At 42.5% G+C, this 19,774-nt stretch overlaps 1 protein-coding gene and 1 long non-coding RNA gene across 2 annotated transcripts; both read right to left on the minus strand.

Moving 5' to 3' along the window:
* Positions 1-134: 134 nt before the first annotated feature.
* Positions 135-9,081, minus strand: LOC111967005 (equilibrative nucleobase transporter 1-like). The gene is made up of 12 exons (XM_023991914.2): positions 8,823-9,081; positions 8,520-8,649; positions 7,269-7,315; positions 7,024-7,100; positions 6,668-6,760; positions 6,411-6,550; positions 6,089-6,207; positions 5,782-5,925; positions 5,091-5,198; positions 4,499-4,685; positions 4,199-4,322; positions 135-1,954 (listed from the first exon to the last, which is right to left on the minus strand). The coding sequence occupies exons 1-12, from the start codon at positions 9,007-9,009 to the stop codon at positions 1,835-1,837; spliced, it is 1,476 nt and encodes a 491-aa protein (XP_023847682.1). The 5' UTR covers positions 9,010-9,081; the 3' UTR covers positions 135-1,834.
* Positions 9,082-18,822: 9,741 nt separating this feature from the next.
* LOC111967006 (uncharacterized) lies at positions 18,823-19,442 on the minus strand. The gene is made up of 3 exons (XR_002877715.2): positions 19,212-19,442; positions 19,001-19,115; positions 18,823-18,913 (listed from the first exon to the last, which is right to left on the minus strand). It is a non-coding gene; the product is annotated as an uncharacterized lncRNA (long non-coding RNA).
* Positions 19,443-19,774: the final 332 nt, after the last annotated feature.

The following is a 19,774-nucleotide window of genomic DNA, read 5'->3' on the forward strand; positions in this document are numbered from 1 at the left end:
CTAGATATGTTTTCCTTGACTGCCTGGATCCTACAATGTAGAACATGAGTGTAGGGGTTTGGGCAGCAGTGTCACAGTGCACGGTTAGTTAATAGTGCTTTAAGAGGCAAATCAAATCAWATTTTATTGGTCACATACGCATGGTTAGCAGATGTTTTTGCGAGTGTAGCGAAATGCTCRTGCTTCTAGTTCCGACTGCAGCAATATCTAACAAGTAATCTAACAATTMYACAACAAATACCTAATACACACAAATCTAGTAAAGGAGTGGTATAAGAATATATACAGTGGCAAGAAAAAGTATGTGAACCCTTTGGAATTACCTGGATTTCTGCATAAATTGGTCATACAATTTGAGTGTGCAAAACTGTCATCAAGGTAAAGGGTGGAAACTTTGAAGAATCTCAAATATAAAATATATTTTGATTTGTTTCAAGCTTTTATGGTTCATAAACTTCATGACTTCATGAATCCATATGTGTTATTTCAAAGTTTTGATGTCTTCACTATTATTCTACAATGTAGAAAATAGTAAAAATAAAAAATAAACCTTGAATGAGTAGGTGTTCTAAAGTAGGTGTTCTACTTATAACACTTTCAAATGGTGGGGGGGACTATATACATAAAGTCCATTCATTTCTAAACCTTCGGAAAGTATTCAGACCCCTTGACTTTTTACACATTTTTTTTTACGTTACAGCCTTATTCTAAAATTGATTAAATAGTTTGTTCCCCCCTCATCAATCTACACACAATACCCCACAATGACAAAGCAAATGTTATTTTTTATTTATTTAGCTAATTTAGTAAAAATTAAAAACTGAAATAAGCGGGCTGTCATGTGCCTTTTACTGAGGAGTGGCTTCCATCTGGCCACTCTACCATAAAGGCCTGATTGGTGGAGTGCTGCAGAGATGGTTGTCCTTCTGGAAGGTTCTTGCCTCTCCACTGAGGAACTCTAGAGCTCTGTTAGAGTGGCCATCAGGTTCTTGGTAACCTCCCTGACCAAGGCCCTTCTCCCCCGATTGCTCAGTTTGGCCGGCCGGCCAGCTCTTGGAAGAGTCTTGGTGGTTCCATACTTCTTCCATTTAAGAATGATGGAGGGCATTGTGTTTTAGGGGACCTTCAATTCTGCAGACATTTTTTTGGTACCCTTCCCCAGATCTGTGCCTCGACACAATCCTGTCTCGGAGCTCTACGGACAATTCCTTCGTCCTTATGGCTTGGTTTTTGCACTGTCAACTGTGGGACCTTATATAGACAGTTGTGTGCATTTCCAAATCATGTCCAATCAATTGAATTTACCACAGGTGGACTCCAATCAAGTTGTAGAAACATCTCAAGGATGATCAATGGAAACAGGATGCACCTGAGCTCAATTTCGAGTCTCATCGCAAAGGGGCTGAATACTTATGTAAATAAGGTATGTGTTTTTTTAATTTTTATAAATTTGCAAAAACATTCTAAAAACCTGTTTTCACTTTGTCATTGTTGGGTATTGTGTGTAGATTAATGAGGATTTTATTTAATTTAATCCATTTTAGAATAAGGCTGTAATGTAACAAAATGACGAAAAAAGTCAAGGGGTCTGAGTACTTTCCGAAGGCACTGTATGTATGAAAACACCCTTGAATAAAAGGCGACATTCTGTGCTGTCACCTAATACAGTATAAACCATTTGATCTAAAATCCAAAATGCTGGAGTATAGAGCCAAATAAAAGTTTCAGCTTCACTGTCCAAATAAATATGTAGGGGAGTGTGTATATACAAACTGGTGTTTTAACAGCGGAGTGAGGGCTGAAATGACCGTTCGAAAGTATTTTTAGAGCTGGTCTAAGAGGAAGGTGAGTCCTTGGGTTTACCCCTCCGGGCTGCCAGGCCACGACAATGCAGATAGACACAGACAGGATGGATGAAGGCCAGCAGGCTGAGTAACGTCAGAGCTATGTTCACCTGTAGAGGGAAGAGAGAGAAGAAAGAGAGTGAGGAGGTGGGGTAAGGGAGATGGGGTCACCACTCTGCAATAACTCCACTGTAGAGCTGAAAAGCTCTACCAATGGCCAGTGTTGGAGAGTAGTGAACTACATATAGTTTAACTAGTCATTTAATGACAGTAGCTTGGAGGTCGTTGAAATAAATTCAAAACTTGGTAGTGTTTTCAGTAGTTAATTACTTGTTTGGCATGTTTTTTTTATATATATATTTTTATTTTACCTTTATTTAACTAGGCAAGTCAAAACAACTAGGCAATAAGAACAAATTCCTATCTCAATGACGGCCTAGGAACAGTGGGTTAACTGCCTTATTCGGGGGCAGAACAACAGATTTTTAGCTTGTCAGCTCGGGGATTCGATCTTGCAACCTTTACGGTTACAAGTCCAACGCTCTAACCACTAGGCTACCTGCCGCCCCATGTAGCGGTGTTGCTAACCAGTGTCGGGGAAGCTACTCTGAAAATATAGTTTCAGAAGCTACTAATTAATTCACACTGGAAGAAGTTCATAGTCACTAAAGTTACCCTTAAGAAAAATAAACTTTACTTATTAAAGTTATTTTGAAAAAGTACTTCACTAACTTCCAAACTACTAATTATGATATCTAAATCTGAAATGTCATAGACTACAAATTGAAAGAACAAATCACCCTGGAGTCAGATGTTAACAGAACGTGTAATCGCCCTGGAGTCAGATGTTAACAGAACGTGTAATCGCCCTGGAGTCAGATGTTAACAGACTGTGTAACACCCTGGAGTCAGATGTTAACAGAACGTGTAATCACCCTGGAGTCAGATGTTAACAGAACGTGTAATCACCCTGGAGTCAGATGTTAACAGAACGTGTAATCACCCTGGAGTCAGATGTTAACAGAACGTGTAATCACCCTGGAGTCAGATGTTAACAGAACGTGTATCACCCTGGAGTCAGATGTTAACAGAACATGTAATCACCCTGGAGTCAGATGTTAACAGAATGTGTAATCACCCTGGAGTCAGATGTTACAGAACGTGTAACACCGTGGAGTCAGATGTTAACAGAACGTGTAATCACCCTGGAGTCAGATGTTAAAGAACATGTAATCACCCTGGAGTGCAGATGTTAACAGAACGTGTAATCACCCTGGAGTCAGATGTTAACAGAACGTGTAATCACCCGGAGTCAGATGTTAACAGAACGTGTAATCGCCCTGGAGTCAGATGTTAACAGAATGTGTAATCACCCTGGAGTCAGATGTTAACAGAACGTGTAATCGCCCTGGAGTCAGATGTTAACAGAACATGTAATCACCCTGGAGTCAGATGTTAACAGAACGTGTAATCACCCTGGAGTCAGATGTTAACAGATTGTGTTAGTCTCTTAAACACAAAAACGATGTATTAAGTGAGAAGTAGGCAGGTGTGATGCCGAAAACGAAATTCTTGCCTACTTCACCCATATTTTATTTTAGCCAAAAAAGTAGTGTGTAGTTCAAGTAGTTAGCTACATCACTACATGGCAAACAAGTAATGAACTACTGAAAACGACCTAGATTAGAATTTAGTTCAACTACCACCAAGCTACTGAAAACACTACCTAGATTAGAATTTAGTTCAACTACCACCAAGCTACTGAAAACACTACCTAGATTAGATTTTAGTTCAACTACTACCAAGCTACTGAAAACACGACCTAGATTAGAATTTAGTTCAACTACCACCAAGCTACTGAAAACACGACCTAGATTAGAATTTAGTTCAACTACCAATAAACTACTGAAAACACTACCTAGATTAGAATTTAGTTCAACTACCACCAAGCTACTGCAAAATGTAATTAAATGACTAGTTGAACTACATGTAGTTCACTACTCCTCAACACTGTAGGAGTTTCCATTCTTTTTCGGCATCAGACCTGCCTTCTTCTCACTTGAAACAGTTTTTGTGTTCACTGGGCTAAATTACACGTTCTGTTAACATCTGACTCCAGAGTGATTTATTCTTGCTATTTCTAGTCTATGACATTTAGATATGATAATTTATCACAAAGTAACTTCAGTAAAGTAAACTAGATTTGTCTTAAGGGTAGCTTTAGAGTAGCTTGATCTCTTCCAGTGTGAAGTATTCGGTAACTTGTTAAACCGTATCGTCAAAGTAGCTTCCCCGACACTGCCAATGGTAAAGGTAGTATATCTGGTAATTCTAACGACAGTAGCTCCACTCACGTATAGTGGGTCTCCTCCCAGCGCTCCTTTGACCAGGATGAAGCAGGGGTACTGTAGCAGCGAAACCACTGAAGACAGAGCCATGGTCATACCATACAGCTTCCCAAAGTGACAGGGAGGAAAACTACACAGAGAGAGAGAGAGAGGGAGGCAAGAGAAATCATTCAATTGATTTGTTACTACGGTACAAAAGCATGACGCTAAGAAGGTGTTGGCGTCTATCCGTGCTCCCCTTATCCTGTTCCATTATGTTTGTTATTGCGAACAACTGGTGTGTGTGTGTGTGTGTGTGTCACTCACGCAATAGTGATGAAGGCTGCATGGCCTCCATAGAGGAAGGATCGGTTGAGGACCTGCAGGATGAAGGTGAGGTACTGGAGGGGGAGGAAGGGGGTGGAGGCACAGATGGAGAACAGGACACACTGCAGCGCCGTTAGGGTCAGGGAGAGCACGGACGCACGCAGGTCTGCCTCCCTCTCACTCACTCCTACACACACACACACACACATACCAAATACACATACATCAAACATATACAGTATGTACACACACAAGAAACACATGTACACACACCAAACATACGTACCCACACACACAAAGACGCAAATCTCTATTCAATTCCATCTTCTCCATGGCATTTCTAGGCCACCTCCGACACTACCACTTCCCTTACCTCCCTCCGAGCAGTAATGCAAAGTCAGAGGCTCTTCAAGCCAAATGTTCCTGCAGTAAAATGTAATAAAAACATATACAAAATCTGGAGAAATACAAATGTGACGCCGGTACGAGTCTAAAAACAGTCTTAGTGTGTTTGGTTTGGAGTGTGAGTGTGTGAGGTTTCACATGTGTGTTGTAGGCGGGTTGTAGTAGTGTGTATAGGTGAGGTTGGTACCGGGGGTCCTGGGCTTGCCCTTGTGTCGGTCCATGATGAGGCCGTTCCAGGGGGCACACAGCACCCCACACAGCTGGGTCACAGCAAACGCATTGGTGTACGTGCTCACTGCAGGGATAAACAGAGCGGAATAAGGACGTGCTTAAAAAGAGAGAAGGGTAGCACTTTAAAGTAAATGTCTGGGAACATCTACCTTTTAAAAGTTAATATTATGTTAACTCATTCCCAAATAATGTTGTTGACTCATCCTATACTCGTATTTGTGGCCAAAACATCAATTGGAGAAAAAACACTTTTAAAAAAACACCTCAAACTATTTTCTCAAACAGACCGTTTCAAAAATGCTTGCTATTTCCTAATAGAGGATGATGTCATCGACCTGAGAAGGATGAGCTGGCCATTCAGCAGTCTACTCACATGAATATTTTTAATGACCGCTATAMGCCCACACCATTCCAACACAAAAAAGCTGCTTTTTAACATACTTAATAAATTAAAAAAATTGGAAGGAAAATAATTACAATTATTGTAATTAATTATATGTCATATTTCATAGAAATCTGGAGAAAATGGACAGTAATTTTAAAATAAAGGGTAACACTTTAAGTCAACTTTATTAAACATCAATAWGATATTTATAAATGTTTAAGACTGAACTATAATGCCTGTCAATAGACAATTGTGTGCGTACCCAGAGAGGGTTCTCCCTGGGTCAGTCTCTGCAGCATGGGGTTRAGGGTGCCGATGAACAGGTAGTGCCTCAGYTGCATGACGGAAAGCCACACCAGGTGCCAGATGAAGAACTTGGACAGGAAACACTCCCAGAAAGTAGCCACTGAGAAGAGGAGGAGGTAGGGGGTTAGAGAGGTCAAATCAGTTACAAATTCACGTAAGATTATGTAATTGTAGTGAACAAGGTCTGTACGGGCAACTAATCCTGAATATTTGGGACCAGGGAACGAGCAGAGCTGATATCAAGGTAACCTAAATCTACACACCTTTCTCTGTGCTCTCCTTGTTAAAAGGCATTTCCTCCGTGACATCATCCCTCTGCATGTTGCCGTTGGCTGCTGCCTGCTCTGGGCTGAAGGTGTTGGTCTGACCACAGCTCTTCATCCTGTCACAGGAAGTAACGGCAGCACTGGTTAGAATCACACAGGGAGGCCAGAAAGACCAGGGGGTGTGCTGGGGGTCTCTAGTATTTGTTGGACCTTCTTCTAAGAGCAACAAACATTCAGCAGACATTTATTCCCTTCTTTCCCTGGGTCTATTTTCTGTCCAGCCGCTGTGCTGTGGAGGGGGTAGGGGATGTGTTCTTACCCGTAGGTGTAGCCTTCAGGGGGGAGGTAGGGGATGTGTGTTCTGGGTAGCAGGAGGAAGGTCCTGACCAGGTGGATGACGCCACACGCAGCCAGGAAGAGGAAAGAGGCACGTAGAGAGATCCCAACCTCAAATAGCAGCTAGAGGGAGACACGAGGGATGGAATCACCATCATCATCATCATCATCATCATCTTAATTAACTCATGGACAGCTACCAACTGATAGTCTGTGGGCGGGTGTGTTTAACAATGTTACCTTGATGATGAGGAAGAGGGCGGAGGAGGAGTCGAAGGCACCATTGTAGAGGGTGATGATGGTGGAGCGAGCGGAACCAAACAGGTTGCCTATCTACAGGGGGTCACAGAGAGGGGAAACATAACTCGCCGGGCCTGTGTGTCTGAGTGTCTCATGTTTCTCATCAGTACACACCACAGACTGACAAACCCCCAGGTCAAACGGAAGCAAATGTATGGTCCAAGGCAAGGTTGTCCATGGTTACATCAAGGGTATGTTCTCAGTCACGGTCCTCTTTGTTTACTGAGAGAACCCTGAGGACTGCTGTGTACATGACTGATGTTTACTCAGGAGGTCATAAATATGAGAGGACGGACCTGCATGTTTGTGACCAGCAACAAGATGCCTCCCACAGCGATGAAGGACAGCGCCGGGAAGAGGAGAGAGGACAGAGCTGAGAGAGAAAAAACAACAGACTTATCCCTCTTGAGATCTTGCGAATTGCTGATGAAAGTGTAACGATCTTGTAAAAAATGTATCAAACATGGTGTTCGAGTAAGCTGTGCCATCAAACCTGTTTTTCTCAAATAGTATTACACTATAGAAAAGTCAAGGATTTTACCTGAACTTGAAAAGGCCACAAACAAGGCACCAGTGGTGTACAGTGATCTGGAGAATAAGAATAAGTGACCACAACCATCATGTGAATTCAACCAGGTGTGCGCTCGAACCCACACCCACACACACACCACCCTGCCCAACTTCATTCTTAGTTACTACACAACTTCTCCATTTATTTCACATTCCCTCTTTCTGTCTCTGCTTGGCACGTCCACTCTCCGTCCATTCCTAACCTCTGGCACTCGTTCTCTGGCTGTCACATAGACACCATCCCCTGGCTCTGCCTTGCACCGTCTCTTGGATAACTAAGCACCGAGTCCGATCTACTCAAACAAGAAACTAGAAGACCAGACAACTCACACCCCCGCCCCACCACTTTCCCTTGGGCTCTCTTTTCAGTCACTATATCTCTCATGTCCTTCTGCCTACTCTCTCTCTCTCTCTCTCTCTCTCTTTCACTAACACAAACACACACACACACACTGTGCCTTTCCCTTGCTCTTCCCAGAGCTCACTCCACATAATGCGAACAGACATGGGAACCCCTCCAAGGGAAATAACAGGATGTGACAGCCAGAGAACGAGTGACTTAGCACTGGAGAGTACACACACATGCTTTATACCGTCACTTAGATACCAAAACCAGGGAGAACGATAGACAGGGACGGAGAGAAACTGTTGGAGAGAATGGTAAAGAGAGAGACAGACAGAGGGCTCTCTGTTATGGCTAAGGCTAAGGCAGCTGATGTGGTGCTTCATAGATCTGTGTCTTTCTTTGACGTCTCTGTCCAACAGCCATGAAATCAGTCACATTAGGTAGCACAGACTAGACGCAAAGAAATCTCAACTTCCATGAGATTAGGCACTAACTAAAGCCTCATTAACTTTTGAACAGATTCGTTAACATTTAACAAGACTTTATAGTATACTGTCTTCACGTAAGGCCAAATCCTTGCGGGCAACTCAAGGCTGAGCGCAAATTAGTGGTTGAGATCAATGGAAGATTTGCGTGAAAGGTCAAGTTACAGCCTCAAGTGAAGATAAGACAAGACTCGTGTAGCTGTATTCAGTACCGTGTTTTAGTGACAACACTGCATTTGACTGTTTACATTCTCTCTGTCAGTTGTCTCTTGCCAGATTGTTATCGTTACTACAATTGACATCTAACTATCAATCATGGTTGAATATAGGTTATGAACCCTGTGCAGCTTAGTGATGCTTAATAATATGTTTATACAAAAAAAAGACTTACATTCCCAGCAGCCTGGCTGCCATGGTGCCGAAACGGTCGAACAGGAAGCCATTGGGCAGCAGTAGAAAGTTGGGCATGAAGGAAGCGATGGTGAAGATGAGGGAGAACTGTTCATCCTGACCACTGCAGTCTKAAACACACGCGCACACACACAGGCAGTCAGAGAGCTGTCAGTATGGACAGGTGTGTGTGTGTGCATGAGATATGTATTTGTATTGTACGCTCTACTGTGAATTTCCCTCAAAAAATGCTAAATTTGAGAATGTGCTCCAAACCGGACGGTGAAGCGTCTCAGTCACTGACCTAGGAATTGCATTCCATTGACCCCGGGGATGTTGACACACAGGTAGCTGAAGTAGCCTTCTGTCTTCAGGACGAACACCAGGGAGGCCCAGCCGAACACGGCCCCAGCAAAACAAAGGCACTCCAGCAGCCCTGTGACCAGGGTCAGCCACCTCCGCAGCCCTGCCCCTCCCTCACACCCGAGCATGGTCTCGTCCCGCACACACACACACAGCGCCCTCAATTTCACCCTCTCTCTTTTTAAGCTTCCCTGGTGGTCACTTCACTGAAGAGAGAAAACAAGAAAAAGAGAAAATCAGAACTGAGAAAAAACTAAATTGAAGGTAAAAAATAAATGATCCTCTCTCCTCTGAAAGTGCTTTCAAATGTCAATGACTCTCTTGAATGCCCTTTTTGAATAGCTTATAGCCTAAATAATGCTTTCCTGTGTCGTTGTGACGCCTGGCCATTGCATTTTGCTGCAGTCGTATTGAATGCAAACATAGTAATATTACAACATTGCCAAAGAAACCAGACACATAAAAAAAGAGACAACTGCCCCACTGCAACATTCATCATTTCATTTATGTGGAAAAATGAACCCACCCTACATTACTCACGGTTCAGAACAATTCCCCCAGCCACTCATATGAACAACTCCTTCTCTCTCTTGTCTTAACTCTCTTTTTCATACTTTATATAAGCCTTCCTTCCACCCAGTCTCCCCTCCCTTCAGTTCAACCCCTCCTCTCCCATATCTGTATCAAGGGCACTAGTCTTTGACATCCATGTGCTCTGTCTCTCACTCATTCAATCCCTACCAGTAAAGTCAAAGGAGGAAGGGCTGGACAACTACAAATGGGCAAGTAAACGATGAATAACAACCACAAGATCTCATAAAATCAAGTTTTTACACCTCGGATCACAAGATCTCATTGCCAGAACACAGCGCAACTTCCTCAAATCCGTGACCGCACACGTCAAAGGCTGGCATCACCCAGAGAGAGATAGAGAGACAGAGAGAGAGTGTATGATACTTCTTCTTTTTTTTACGCCACATTAGCACTCGCTAATATATACAGTACCAGTCAAAAGTTTGGAGAATGCCAAGAGTGTGCAAAGCTGTCATCAAGTCAAAGGGTGGCTAATTTGAAGAATCTCAAATATAAGATATATTTTGATTTGTTTAATAGTTTTTTGGTTACTACATCATTCCATGTGTTATTTCATAGTTTTGATGTCTTCACTATTATTCTACAATGTGTAGAAAATAGTAGAATACAGAAAAACCCTTGAATGAGTAGGTGTGTCCAAACTTTTGACTTGTACTGTATAAATATATATACAGTTGAAGTCGGAAGTTTACATACACCTTACATTTAAACTCCGTTTTTCACAATTCCTGACATTTAATCCTAGTAAAAATGTCCTGTCTTAGGTCAGTTAGGATCACCACTTTATTTTAAGAATGTGAAATGTCAGAATAATAGCTGAGAGAATGATTTATTTCAGCTTTTATTTCTTTCGTCACATTCCCAGTGAGTCAGAAGTTTACATTCACTCAATTAGTAATTGGTAGCATTGCCTTAAAATAGTTTAACTTGGGTCAAACGTTTCGGGTAGCCTTCCACAAGCTTCCCAAGATAAGTTGGGTGAATTTTGGCCCATTCCTCCTGACAGAGCTGGTGTAACTGAGTCAGGTTTGTAGGCCTCATTGCTCGCACACACTTTTTCAGTTCTGACCACAAATGTTCTATAGAATTGAGGTCAGGGCTTTGTGATGGCCACTCCAATACCTTGACTTTGTTGTCCTTAAGCGATTTTGCCATAACTTTGGAAGTATGCTTGGGGGTCATTGTTCATTTGGAAGACCCATTTGCGACCAAGCTTTAACTTCCTGACTGATGTCTTGAGATGTTGTTTCAATATATCCACATAATTTTCCTGCTTCATGATGCCATCAATTTTGTGAAGTGCACCAGTCCCTCCTGCAGCAAAGCACCCCCACAACATGATGCTACCACCCCCGTGCTTCACGGTTGGGATGGTGTTCTTAGGCTTGCAAGCCTCCCCTTTTTCCTCCAAACATAACGATGGTCATTATGGCCAAACAGTTCTATTTTTGTTTCATCAGACCAGAGGACATTTCTCCAAAAAAGTACAATCTTTGTCCCCGTGTGCAGTTGCGAACCATAGTCTGGCTTTTTTATGGAGGTTTTGGAGCAGTGTCTTCTTTCTTGCTGTGCGGCCTTTCTAGGTTGTTGTCTGTTGATATTACAAGCATTGGTCTGTTATTGTTAAAGGGGAGAAGAATAGGCCTCAACCTATCCGAGAGGTACATTACAAACTTCTGTGGCTTGCACAATTAAATATGCAACTGGAGTGGCTTGACAGATAAGATCATAAAGGACGAAGACTGACAAACATTAACGAGGCTGGAAACATATTTCAATAAACAAAAAAATTATTGATAACGTTAATTATTACTAACTACCCAGCTAGCCAATGTTAGTTCACACTAACATTTGCGTGTTGCATGCTGGTTAGACACCAGTCAGACACTATACATCTTTCTTGCCGCTTGGCAAGCTTTTTCACACATGATGTAATTTAGCTAGCTATGGACTTTTAGCTAACGTTAGTTAGCTGGGGGTAAAGTTGACTCGCTGCAAATAACGACAATTATGAGTGATATCCCAAAAAAATTCATAAAGGTTCACAACTGTTTCTATTCCTAAACATGTCAAACATAATTTGTGGAAATAGACCTAGGTAGCTAGCTACAGGTCTAATTTACCTAGCTACCCCTCCCCAACTCACCCCCCCAAAAKATGTAAATTAACGTCTCAGATGTTAGCTAGCTAGTGGAACATTCTCGCTCAGGCAGGCATTCCATTGTTTTCGCGGGATTGTTGACATGTGAGTGGATGGATGTTCAAAATGTGTTTGGCCAGAGATATTTTAGAAATACCACCTTTGGTTTTAACTTTGACGTTGGATATCCAGTTTAAACTTTTTGAGGTGAAACGTTTAGGCAGGGCAAGACCAAAGACGTTCCTCCATAACCTATGGCATGACATTTGGTTGTGAGAGAAACAGTCAACGGCAGTCTCCAAATCTGACAGCGCCCTCCAGTGGTCTTTCACTCCTGGTTTTATGGAGAGGTGAGATTATTATCTGATTGATTATGCCTGGATGTAAACTGGCTATATAATGTGGTGTTCAACAAGGATACTATATGTACTTATGTTACTTAGGAGGCAATATAGCAATGTGCATTAAGATAAACAAAGGGCAACTACTGAATATGTGGACAATGACCAGTGGTCTAAAGTACTCAAGTAAAAATACATTAAAGTACTACTTAAGTAGTTTTTTGGGGTATCTGTACTTTACTATTTATATTTTTGACAACTTTTACTTTTATTTCACTACATTAATAAAGAAAATATTGTACTTTTTACTCCATACATTTTCCCTGACAACCCAAACTACTTGTTACATTTTGAATGCTTAGCAGGACAGGAACATTGTGAAATTCACACACTTATCAAGAGAACACGTGGTCATCCCTACTGCCTATGGTCTGGTGGACTCACTAAACACAAATGCATATTTTGTAAATAATTGGAGTGTTGGAGTGTGCCCCTGGCTATACATACATTTTAAAAACAAGCAAATGGTGCCGTCTGCTTTGCTTAATATGAGGAATTTGAAATGATTTATACTTTTACTTTTAATACTTAAATATATTTTAAACCAAATACTTTTAGACTTTTACTCAAGTAGTATTTTACTGGGTGACTTTCACTTTTACTTTAGTAATATTCTATTAACGTATTTATAATTCTACTCAAGTATGACAATTGGGTACTTTTTTCCACCACTAACAATGACCACCTTCACTGAAGACAAACCTCTCAAACATGCTCAGATGAGGAGGCGATGAAAACACGACACTCAAAATCAGGTGCAGAGTGTGTAATAATCCCACAACAGTGACAGAGATAACACTGGAGCTCACTAATTTCTCTGTCTCTCTCACACACATTCACACAGACACACACAAACAAACACTTAGTTGCTAACACACTCAACACACTTTTTTGAATCAGCTCTGTCAACTGTAAATTAAGTAAGGTCATTACAGCTTTACTACCACATTCACATTGTACATTTTTCGATGCGGTAATACAGTCTTTAATTTCAGTAACAGCGGGCTGAAAACACTGATAGATGTCCACCAGAGAATGAATCGGAGAGAGGGAGATACTCCAGAAGGTGTTGACTTATTTTTAGCCGCTGAAATGTGGAGAAGAGAGGAGCGGGTTGGGGAGGCATCAGGGGAAGATAATGACGGGGAGAGAACGAGAAGAAAGAAAGATAGACATTTATTTTTAAAAGCCAACTGTTTTGCGTTGAATGAAAAGATACGCTGTTAAGTGGGCAGGGAGTTGGAGAGTGGAGAAAGACCGAGGGGACGTACATTTGATGGGACATCAGGGGTATATATATATATATAGAGAGAGAGTTGCTTAGATTGGCATTGGATGATGTCATAAAACTGAAGAACAGAGTTATGAACATTATGTTTGGTCTTTGGGATTCTGTGTTATTCCATATATTGATGACTATTTTTCCATATTACTGTCAGGTGCACAAAGTTTGAGAGAAATACGCTTTTTGTGCGTATGGAACATTTCTGGGATCTTTTATTTCAGTTCACAAATCATGGGACCAACACTTTACATGTTGCGTTTATATTTTTGTTCAGTATATACAGTTGAAGTCGGAAGTTTAGATACACCTTAGCCAAATACATTTAAACTCAGTTTTTCCACAATTCCTGACATTTAATCCTAGTAAAAATGTCCTGTCTTAGGTCAGTTAGGATCACCACTTTATATTAAGAATGTGAAATGTCAGAATAATAGTAGAGAGAATGATTTATTTCAGCTTTTATTTCTTTCATCACATTCCCAGTGGGTCAGAAGTTTACATGCACTCGATTAGTATTTGGTAGCATTGCCTTTAAATTGTTTAACTTGGGTCAAACGTTTCGGGGTAGCCTTCCACAAGCTTCCCACAATAAGTTGGGTGAATTTTGGCCCATTCCTCCTGGCAGAGCTGGTGTAACTGAATCAGCTTTGTAGGCCTCCTTGCTCGCACACGCCTTTTCAGTTCTGACCACAAATTTTCTATGGGATTGAGGTCAGGGCTGTGTGATGACCACTCCAATACCTTGATTTTGTTGTCCTTAAGCCATTTTGCCACAACTTTGGAAGTATGTTTGGTCATTGTCCATTTGGAATACCCATTTGCGACCAAGCTTTAACTTCCTGACTGATGTCTTAAGATGTTGCTTCAATATATCCACATAATTTTCCTACCTCATGGTGCCATCTATTTTGTGAAGTGCACCAATCCCTCTTGCAGCAAGCACCCCCACAACATGATACTGCCACCCCCGTGCTTCACGGTTGGGATGGTGTTCTTCGGCTTGCAAGTCTCCTCCTTTTACCTCCAAACATAATGATGGTCATTATGGCCAAACAGTTCTATTTTTGTTTGATCAGACCAGAGGACATTTCTCCAAAACGTATGATTTTTGTCCCCATGTGCAGTTGCAAACCGTAGTCTGGCTTTTTTATGGCGGTTTTGGAGCAGTGGCTTCTCCTTGCTGAGCAGCCTTTCAGGTTATGTCGATATAGGACTCGTTTTACTGTGGATATAGATACTTTTGTACCTGTTTCCTCCAGCATCTTCACAAGGTCCTTTGCTGTTGTTCTGGGATTGATTTGTACTTTTCACACCAAAGTACATTCATCTCTAGGAGACAGAACACGTCTCCTCCGTGAACGGTATGACGGCGGGGTGGTTCCATGGTGTTTATACTTGCGTACTATTGTTTGTACAGATGAATGTGGTACCTTCAGGAATTTGGAAATTGCTCCCAAGGATGAACCAGACTTGTGGAGGTCTACAATTTTTTTTCTGAGGTCTTGGCTGATTTCTTTAGATTTTCCCATGATGTCAAGCAAAGAGGCACTGAGTTTGAAGGTAGGCCTTGAAATACATCCACAGGTACACCTCCAATTGACTCAAATTATGTCAATTAGCCTATCAGAAGCTTCTAAAGACATGACATAATTTTCTGGAATTTTCCAAGCTGTTTAAAGGCACAGTCAACTTAGTAAACTTCTGACCCACTGGAATTGTGATACAGTGAATATTATGTGAAATAATCTGTCTGTAAACAATTGTTGAAAAATTCCTTGTGTCATGCACAAAGTAGATGTCCTAACCGACTTGCCAAAACTATAGTTTGTTAACAATACATTTTTGGAGTGGTTGAAAAACGAGTTTTAATGACTCCAACCTAAGTGTATGTAAACCTCCGACTTCAACTGTATATATATGGTGAACATTTTATATATAGTGAGCCTTTGTCAAGATAATCCATCCACCTAACAGGTGTGGCATATCAAGAAACTGATTAAACAACATGATCATTACACAGGTGCAGCTTGTGCTGGGGACAATAAAAGGTCACTCTAAAATGTACAATTCTGTCACAGAACACAATGCCACAGGTGTCTCAAGTTTTGAGGAAGCATGCAATTGTCAAGATGACTGCAGGAATGTCCATCAGCGCTGTTGCCAGAGAATTCAATGTTCATTTCTCTACCATAAGTCATTTTAGAGAATTTGGCAGTATGTCCAACTGGCCTCACAACCGCAGACCACGCGTAACCACGCCAGCCCAGGACCTCCACATCCGGCTTCTTCTCCTGCGGGATCGTCTGAGGGTAGGGGGGGGGCAGGGTGCTGATGTGTATTTATGTATGTTATAAAGCCCTTTTGTGGGGAAAAACTCATTCTGATTGGCTGGGGCTCGGTCCCCGTTGAGTGGGCCTGGCCGACCCATAGCTGCACACCTGCCCAGTCATTTAGAATCCATAGATTAGGGCTCAATGAATTTATTTCAATTGACTGATTTCCTTATATGAACTGTAACTCAGCAGAATCTTTGATATTGTTGCATGTTTCGTTTATATTGTTGTAACTATGGGGATTCCCTGGAGTGAAGCAGACACATTTTCTATTTTACGGAAAGGGACCTAGTCAGTTGTACAACTGAATGCATTCAACTGAAATGTGTCTTCTGCATTTAACCCAACCCCTCTGAACACTGCTATGATAAAAAAGAAACCCTTCTCTCGCTTTCTAAAACTTTTTGAGTGAAATGGTTACTGTTAAATTCAAATTGTTTTTTGTTGATGTTGTTTTGTGTCTTCTCACTTTTGTTTACTGTGTATTTCACTTGTTTTGGCAATGTAAACACGCTTCCCATGCCAATAAAGCCCCTTTGAATGGAATTGAGAGAGAAAGAGAGACTAACGGAGGAAAGAGAGACAGATTCACACCAACTGACTCACTGGTCACTTCAGTTTAGAAAGAGAAAGAGAGAGAGAGAGAGAGAGAGAGACCGAGAGAGAGAGAGAAAGCAGGACACGGTGACCACAGTGAACCCAGAGGGCTACATGTACCACACAAGGTAAGGGCTGCACCTCTCCTACCACACAACTCACACTCTTTTGGCAGCATCAAAGAGTATCCGCATGAGTACATGGAAGTGTTGTCTCTGTATGACTTGGACTTAAAGATGGAATCCGCAGCAAGGGAAACAGCGCCACTCTCCACTCCGCGGCTGTTGTTATTGTTTTTGGTTTTGTTGACGAAGCAGAGCATGGTGGTGATCATTTTGTTTTTTTACATATGCTCTTTTTCTATCATGCGTGCATTGATGTCAGAGGGGGAAAAACAGTGTTCTTTGTTTGCAGTTACTTCGTTGCTGTTGTAATATCGAAAATAGACATGGCAGTTCCACCATTAAGGATTCAAGCCTGAACTCTTATGTCTGAATGAGTGTATTTACTTAGAGATTAAGTAGGTCATTGGGGTAAGATTAATTTGAGTCCTGACTATGCAAATCTGTTTGCTAGGGCTTGACTTGAGAGTGTGTGTGTGTGCCTGTCTGTCTATCTGTCTGTCTATGTAGGTGTGTATTCAGGTGTGTATGTATGCATATGTGTGTTTGTGCTTGTGTGTGTGTGTGTGTATATGTCTGTGTACCCATGGTTTCCAGAGCAGATGCAGCTGTCCTGGCTGTTAGACTGTGCCGATGTCACTAGCTCTATTTCTGGACCCTGTGTTGTTCTGAAGGTCAGATAAAGTGGCTCGGAATCCTCACAAGGCAGGAGGGTGGCAGGGGGCACTTACTAAACAACACACACCAGACAGCACTTTCAGAGAGAGAGACAGAGAGGTAGAAAGAGAGAGAGAGCAAGAGAGAAATCTGCCTAGACCAGAACGTTGAGTCTAAACTGACTGTATGAAAGTTGGACATTTAATGAACATAGATATTGAGTGATCAGTCCAATAACCTTGGAGAGGAAGAGTCTGATTTTACTTTATGTTTCAGAGGAAGTTGGACTAACAAACACAGAAAGTCCACGGAACCATGGACGATGTATCACTCCACCAGGAGGATTCTGGGAACGACGCAACAGCCAACCAGACGGAGGACAACAAAAACAATCAGGTATGTGTGTGTTGATGATGAAGGAAATAGACCTATAAACAGATACAGACAACCCCAAGACGAAATGCATACAGAGACAAACCTCAACCACCTACGGACAAACCAATACACACTTTTTGGTATTGCGACAAAGTCATGTAGCCTTACAATGAGGTGGCAGGCTTGTTAGATGTATTTGCGCTGTAGTCAGATGCATATGGAGCGAAGATAGTGGGAGGACTTGGTGGTGGTTGTGGCTGCCTGGGTATAACCTAAGTGCTGGGCTACACCTGTTCCCGTGGCAAACTCTGGCACAGGAACGTTTATCTCTTTCTCTCTCTCAACACACACACACACGGACACACACACACATGTGCGTCTATCTTATTTCCACAGATGAGTCACCACTCTGAGTCACAACCTGATGTGACACCTGGGACAGTTCACTTACCTAACATAATTCCAACATACTGTACTGTCTGCAACTTTATGCATCTTAATGCATAACTAAAAACAACATAAACATGTAATATGTTGGAATCGTAATTAAAGCCATAAAACATCATACAAAATGTGCGTGTAATATTACAGCCATAAACAACTCTACAGTCGGAGGTATGTGTTTTGAGTACCAACGTAACTATGGGGATTCCCTGGAGTGAAGCAGACATATTTTCTATTTTAGTTCTGAACTAGTTATAATGTCACTTTACATCGTCTCTCCCCTAAACAACTGATTTAGAATCAGGTCTATAACAACAGTTCTGTCCTTTACCATTTTGGTTTGTCCCTAACCCTAACCAAAACTACCTCAACTGCTCAGAATAACCAATTGTAATCTTATCTGGTTTGTCTCTCAGACAAAGAGAGAGGCTTCAGCGCAGGAGTGTGACCCACCTAAGAGAGACCACCTGGCGGAGGACACAGTGGAAGGTCATGTGGTTAAGTCTGGGGCTAATACGGAGAAAGCTCCGGAACAGGCAGCAGGGGCTAGCATTGGAAATGTAGAGGAGTCTCAGCCAGTAACCGAAGCCATTGAGGTTAATAGTGAAGAGGCTTGTAAGGGTGAGGGAATGTCTCAAGGTGCAGACACCGGAGAAACAGAAGACCCCAAAGTGGTGAACGGAGAGAAGAAGGGGGAGGGAGAGAAGGAGGAGGAAGAGGACAAGAATAGAAAGGGTCAAGAGGTGGTCAAGAATGGAGAGATTGAGAAAGAGGATATGAAAGAGGACAAAAAGAAGGGGGGAGAAAATATTGCCAGGAAAAAGGGGAAGGGGGAAAAGATAGGAGAGGGGAAAACAGAAGAGAAGATAAAAGGAGATAAAGGGAAAGACAGAAAAGTGAAGGCAGGGAAGGAAGAGGGAGAGAAGGGAGAGGCAGGGACGAGAGAGGCAGGGAAGGGAGAGGCAGGGAAGGAAGAGGGAGAGAAGGGAGAGGGAAGTCAACGCGTCCGGAAGAAGCGATGGATGAGTGCACAGACCGCCAGCCCATCACACCATGATGATGAGAAGTTCTCTATGGAAACACCCTGGGAAAGAGAGGGTATGTTGTCAGGTAGGGTTATGGTGCTCAATGTCAGTACCTCTGGTGTACACGATCATCAACATCCCCTCACCTCATATTTGCGTGTTTTGTTTTGACACCATGAAAGCACTTTCTGTTTGATTGACGCCCCGTTTGCCACAGCCATAGATGATCTCTGAAGTTTGAAGTTGCGGACAACCGGTGTCCTGGAAATATGTGAAAAGACAATACAATATTGCTATAAAAAAAAGATTAAACGTGAGCATTTTGCAGTTTGTCATATTGGACATGTCAGAACTTACTCAGAGTCATTTTTCTGGAACTTTGCTATGATGTCTTTTTAGTGGACGGCCGGCAGAGCGGGCAGAGCTCCGGGGTCGGGCCACAGAGGATGGGGTAGAGGCGGTGTGATTCACGGCACTCTTTCTTTTGTCTTTCCTTGCTTCTCCACCTCCTTGCTTTCTCTTTAACTTTCCTCCTCCTGCCCTTCCTTTTTTTTACTGGTTTGCTCTTGTTCTCCGGTGCTTCCTACTCTCCTCTCCCTTCCCTCCCTTCCCTCTTCTCTCCCCTCCCTTCCCTCCCTCTCCCTTCCTTCCTCTCCTCTCCCGTCCCTGACTCTCCTTCCCTGCCTCTCCCTTCCTGCCCTCCCTTCCCTGCTCTCCCGTCCCTGCCTCTCCCTTCTCTCCCTCTTCTTCCCTACCTTCCCTCTCCCTTCCCTCCCTCTCCCTCTCCCTCTCCCCTCCCTTCCCTCCCTCTCCCTTCCTTCCCCTCTCCTCTCCCGTCCCTGACTTCTCCCTTCCTCCCTGCTCTCCCTTCCCTGCCGTCTCCCTTCCCTGCCTCTCCCTCCCTGCCTCTCCGTCCCCTG

Source organism: Salvelinus sp. IW2-2015, linkage group LG8 (assembly GCF_002910315.2).
Source record: "Salvelinus sp. IW2-2015 linkage group LG8, ASM291031v2, whole genome shotgun sequence".
Taxonomy (NCBI): Eukaryota; Metazoa; Chordata; class Actinopteri; order Salmoniformes; family Salmonidae; genus Salvelinus; species Salvelinus sp. IW2-2015.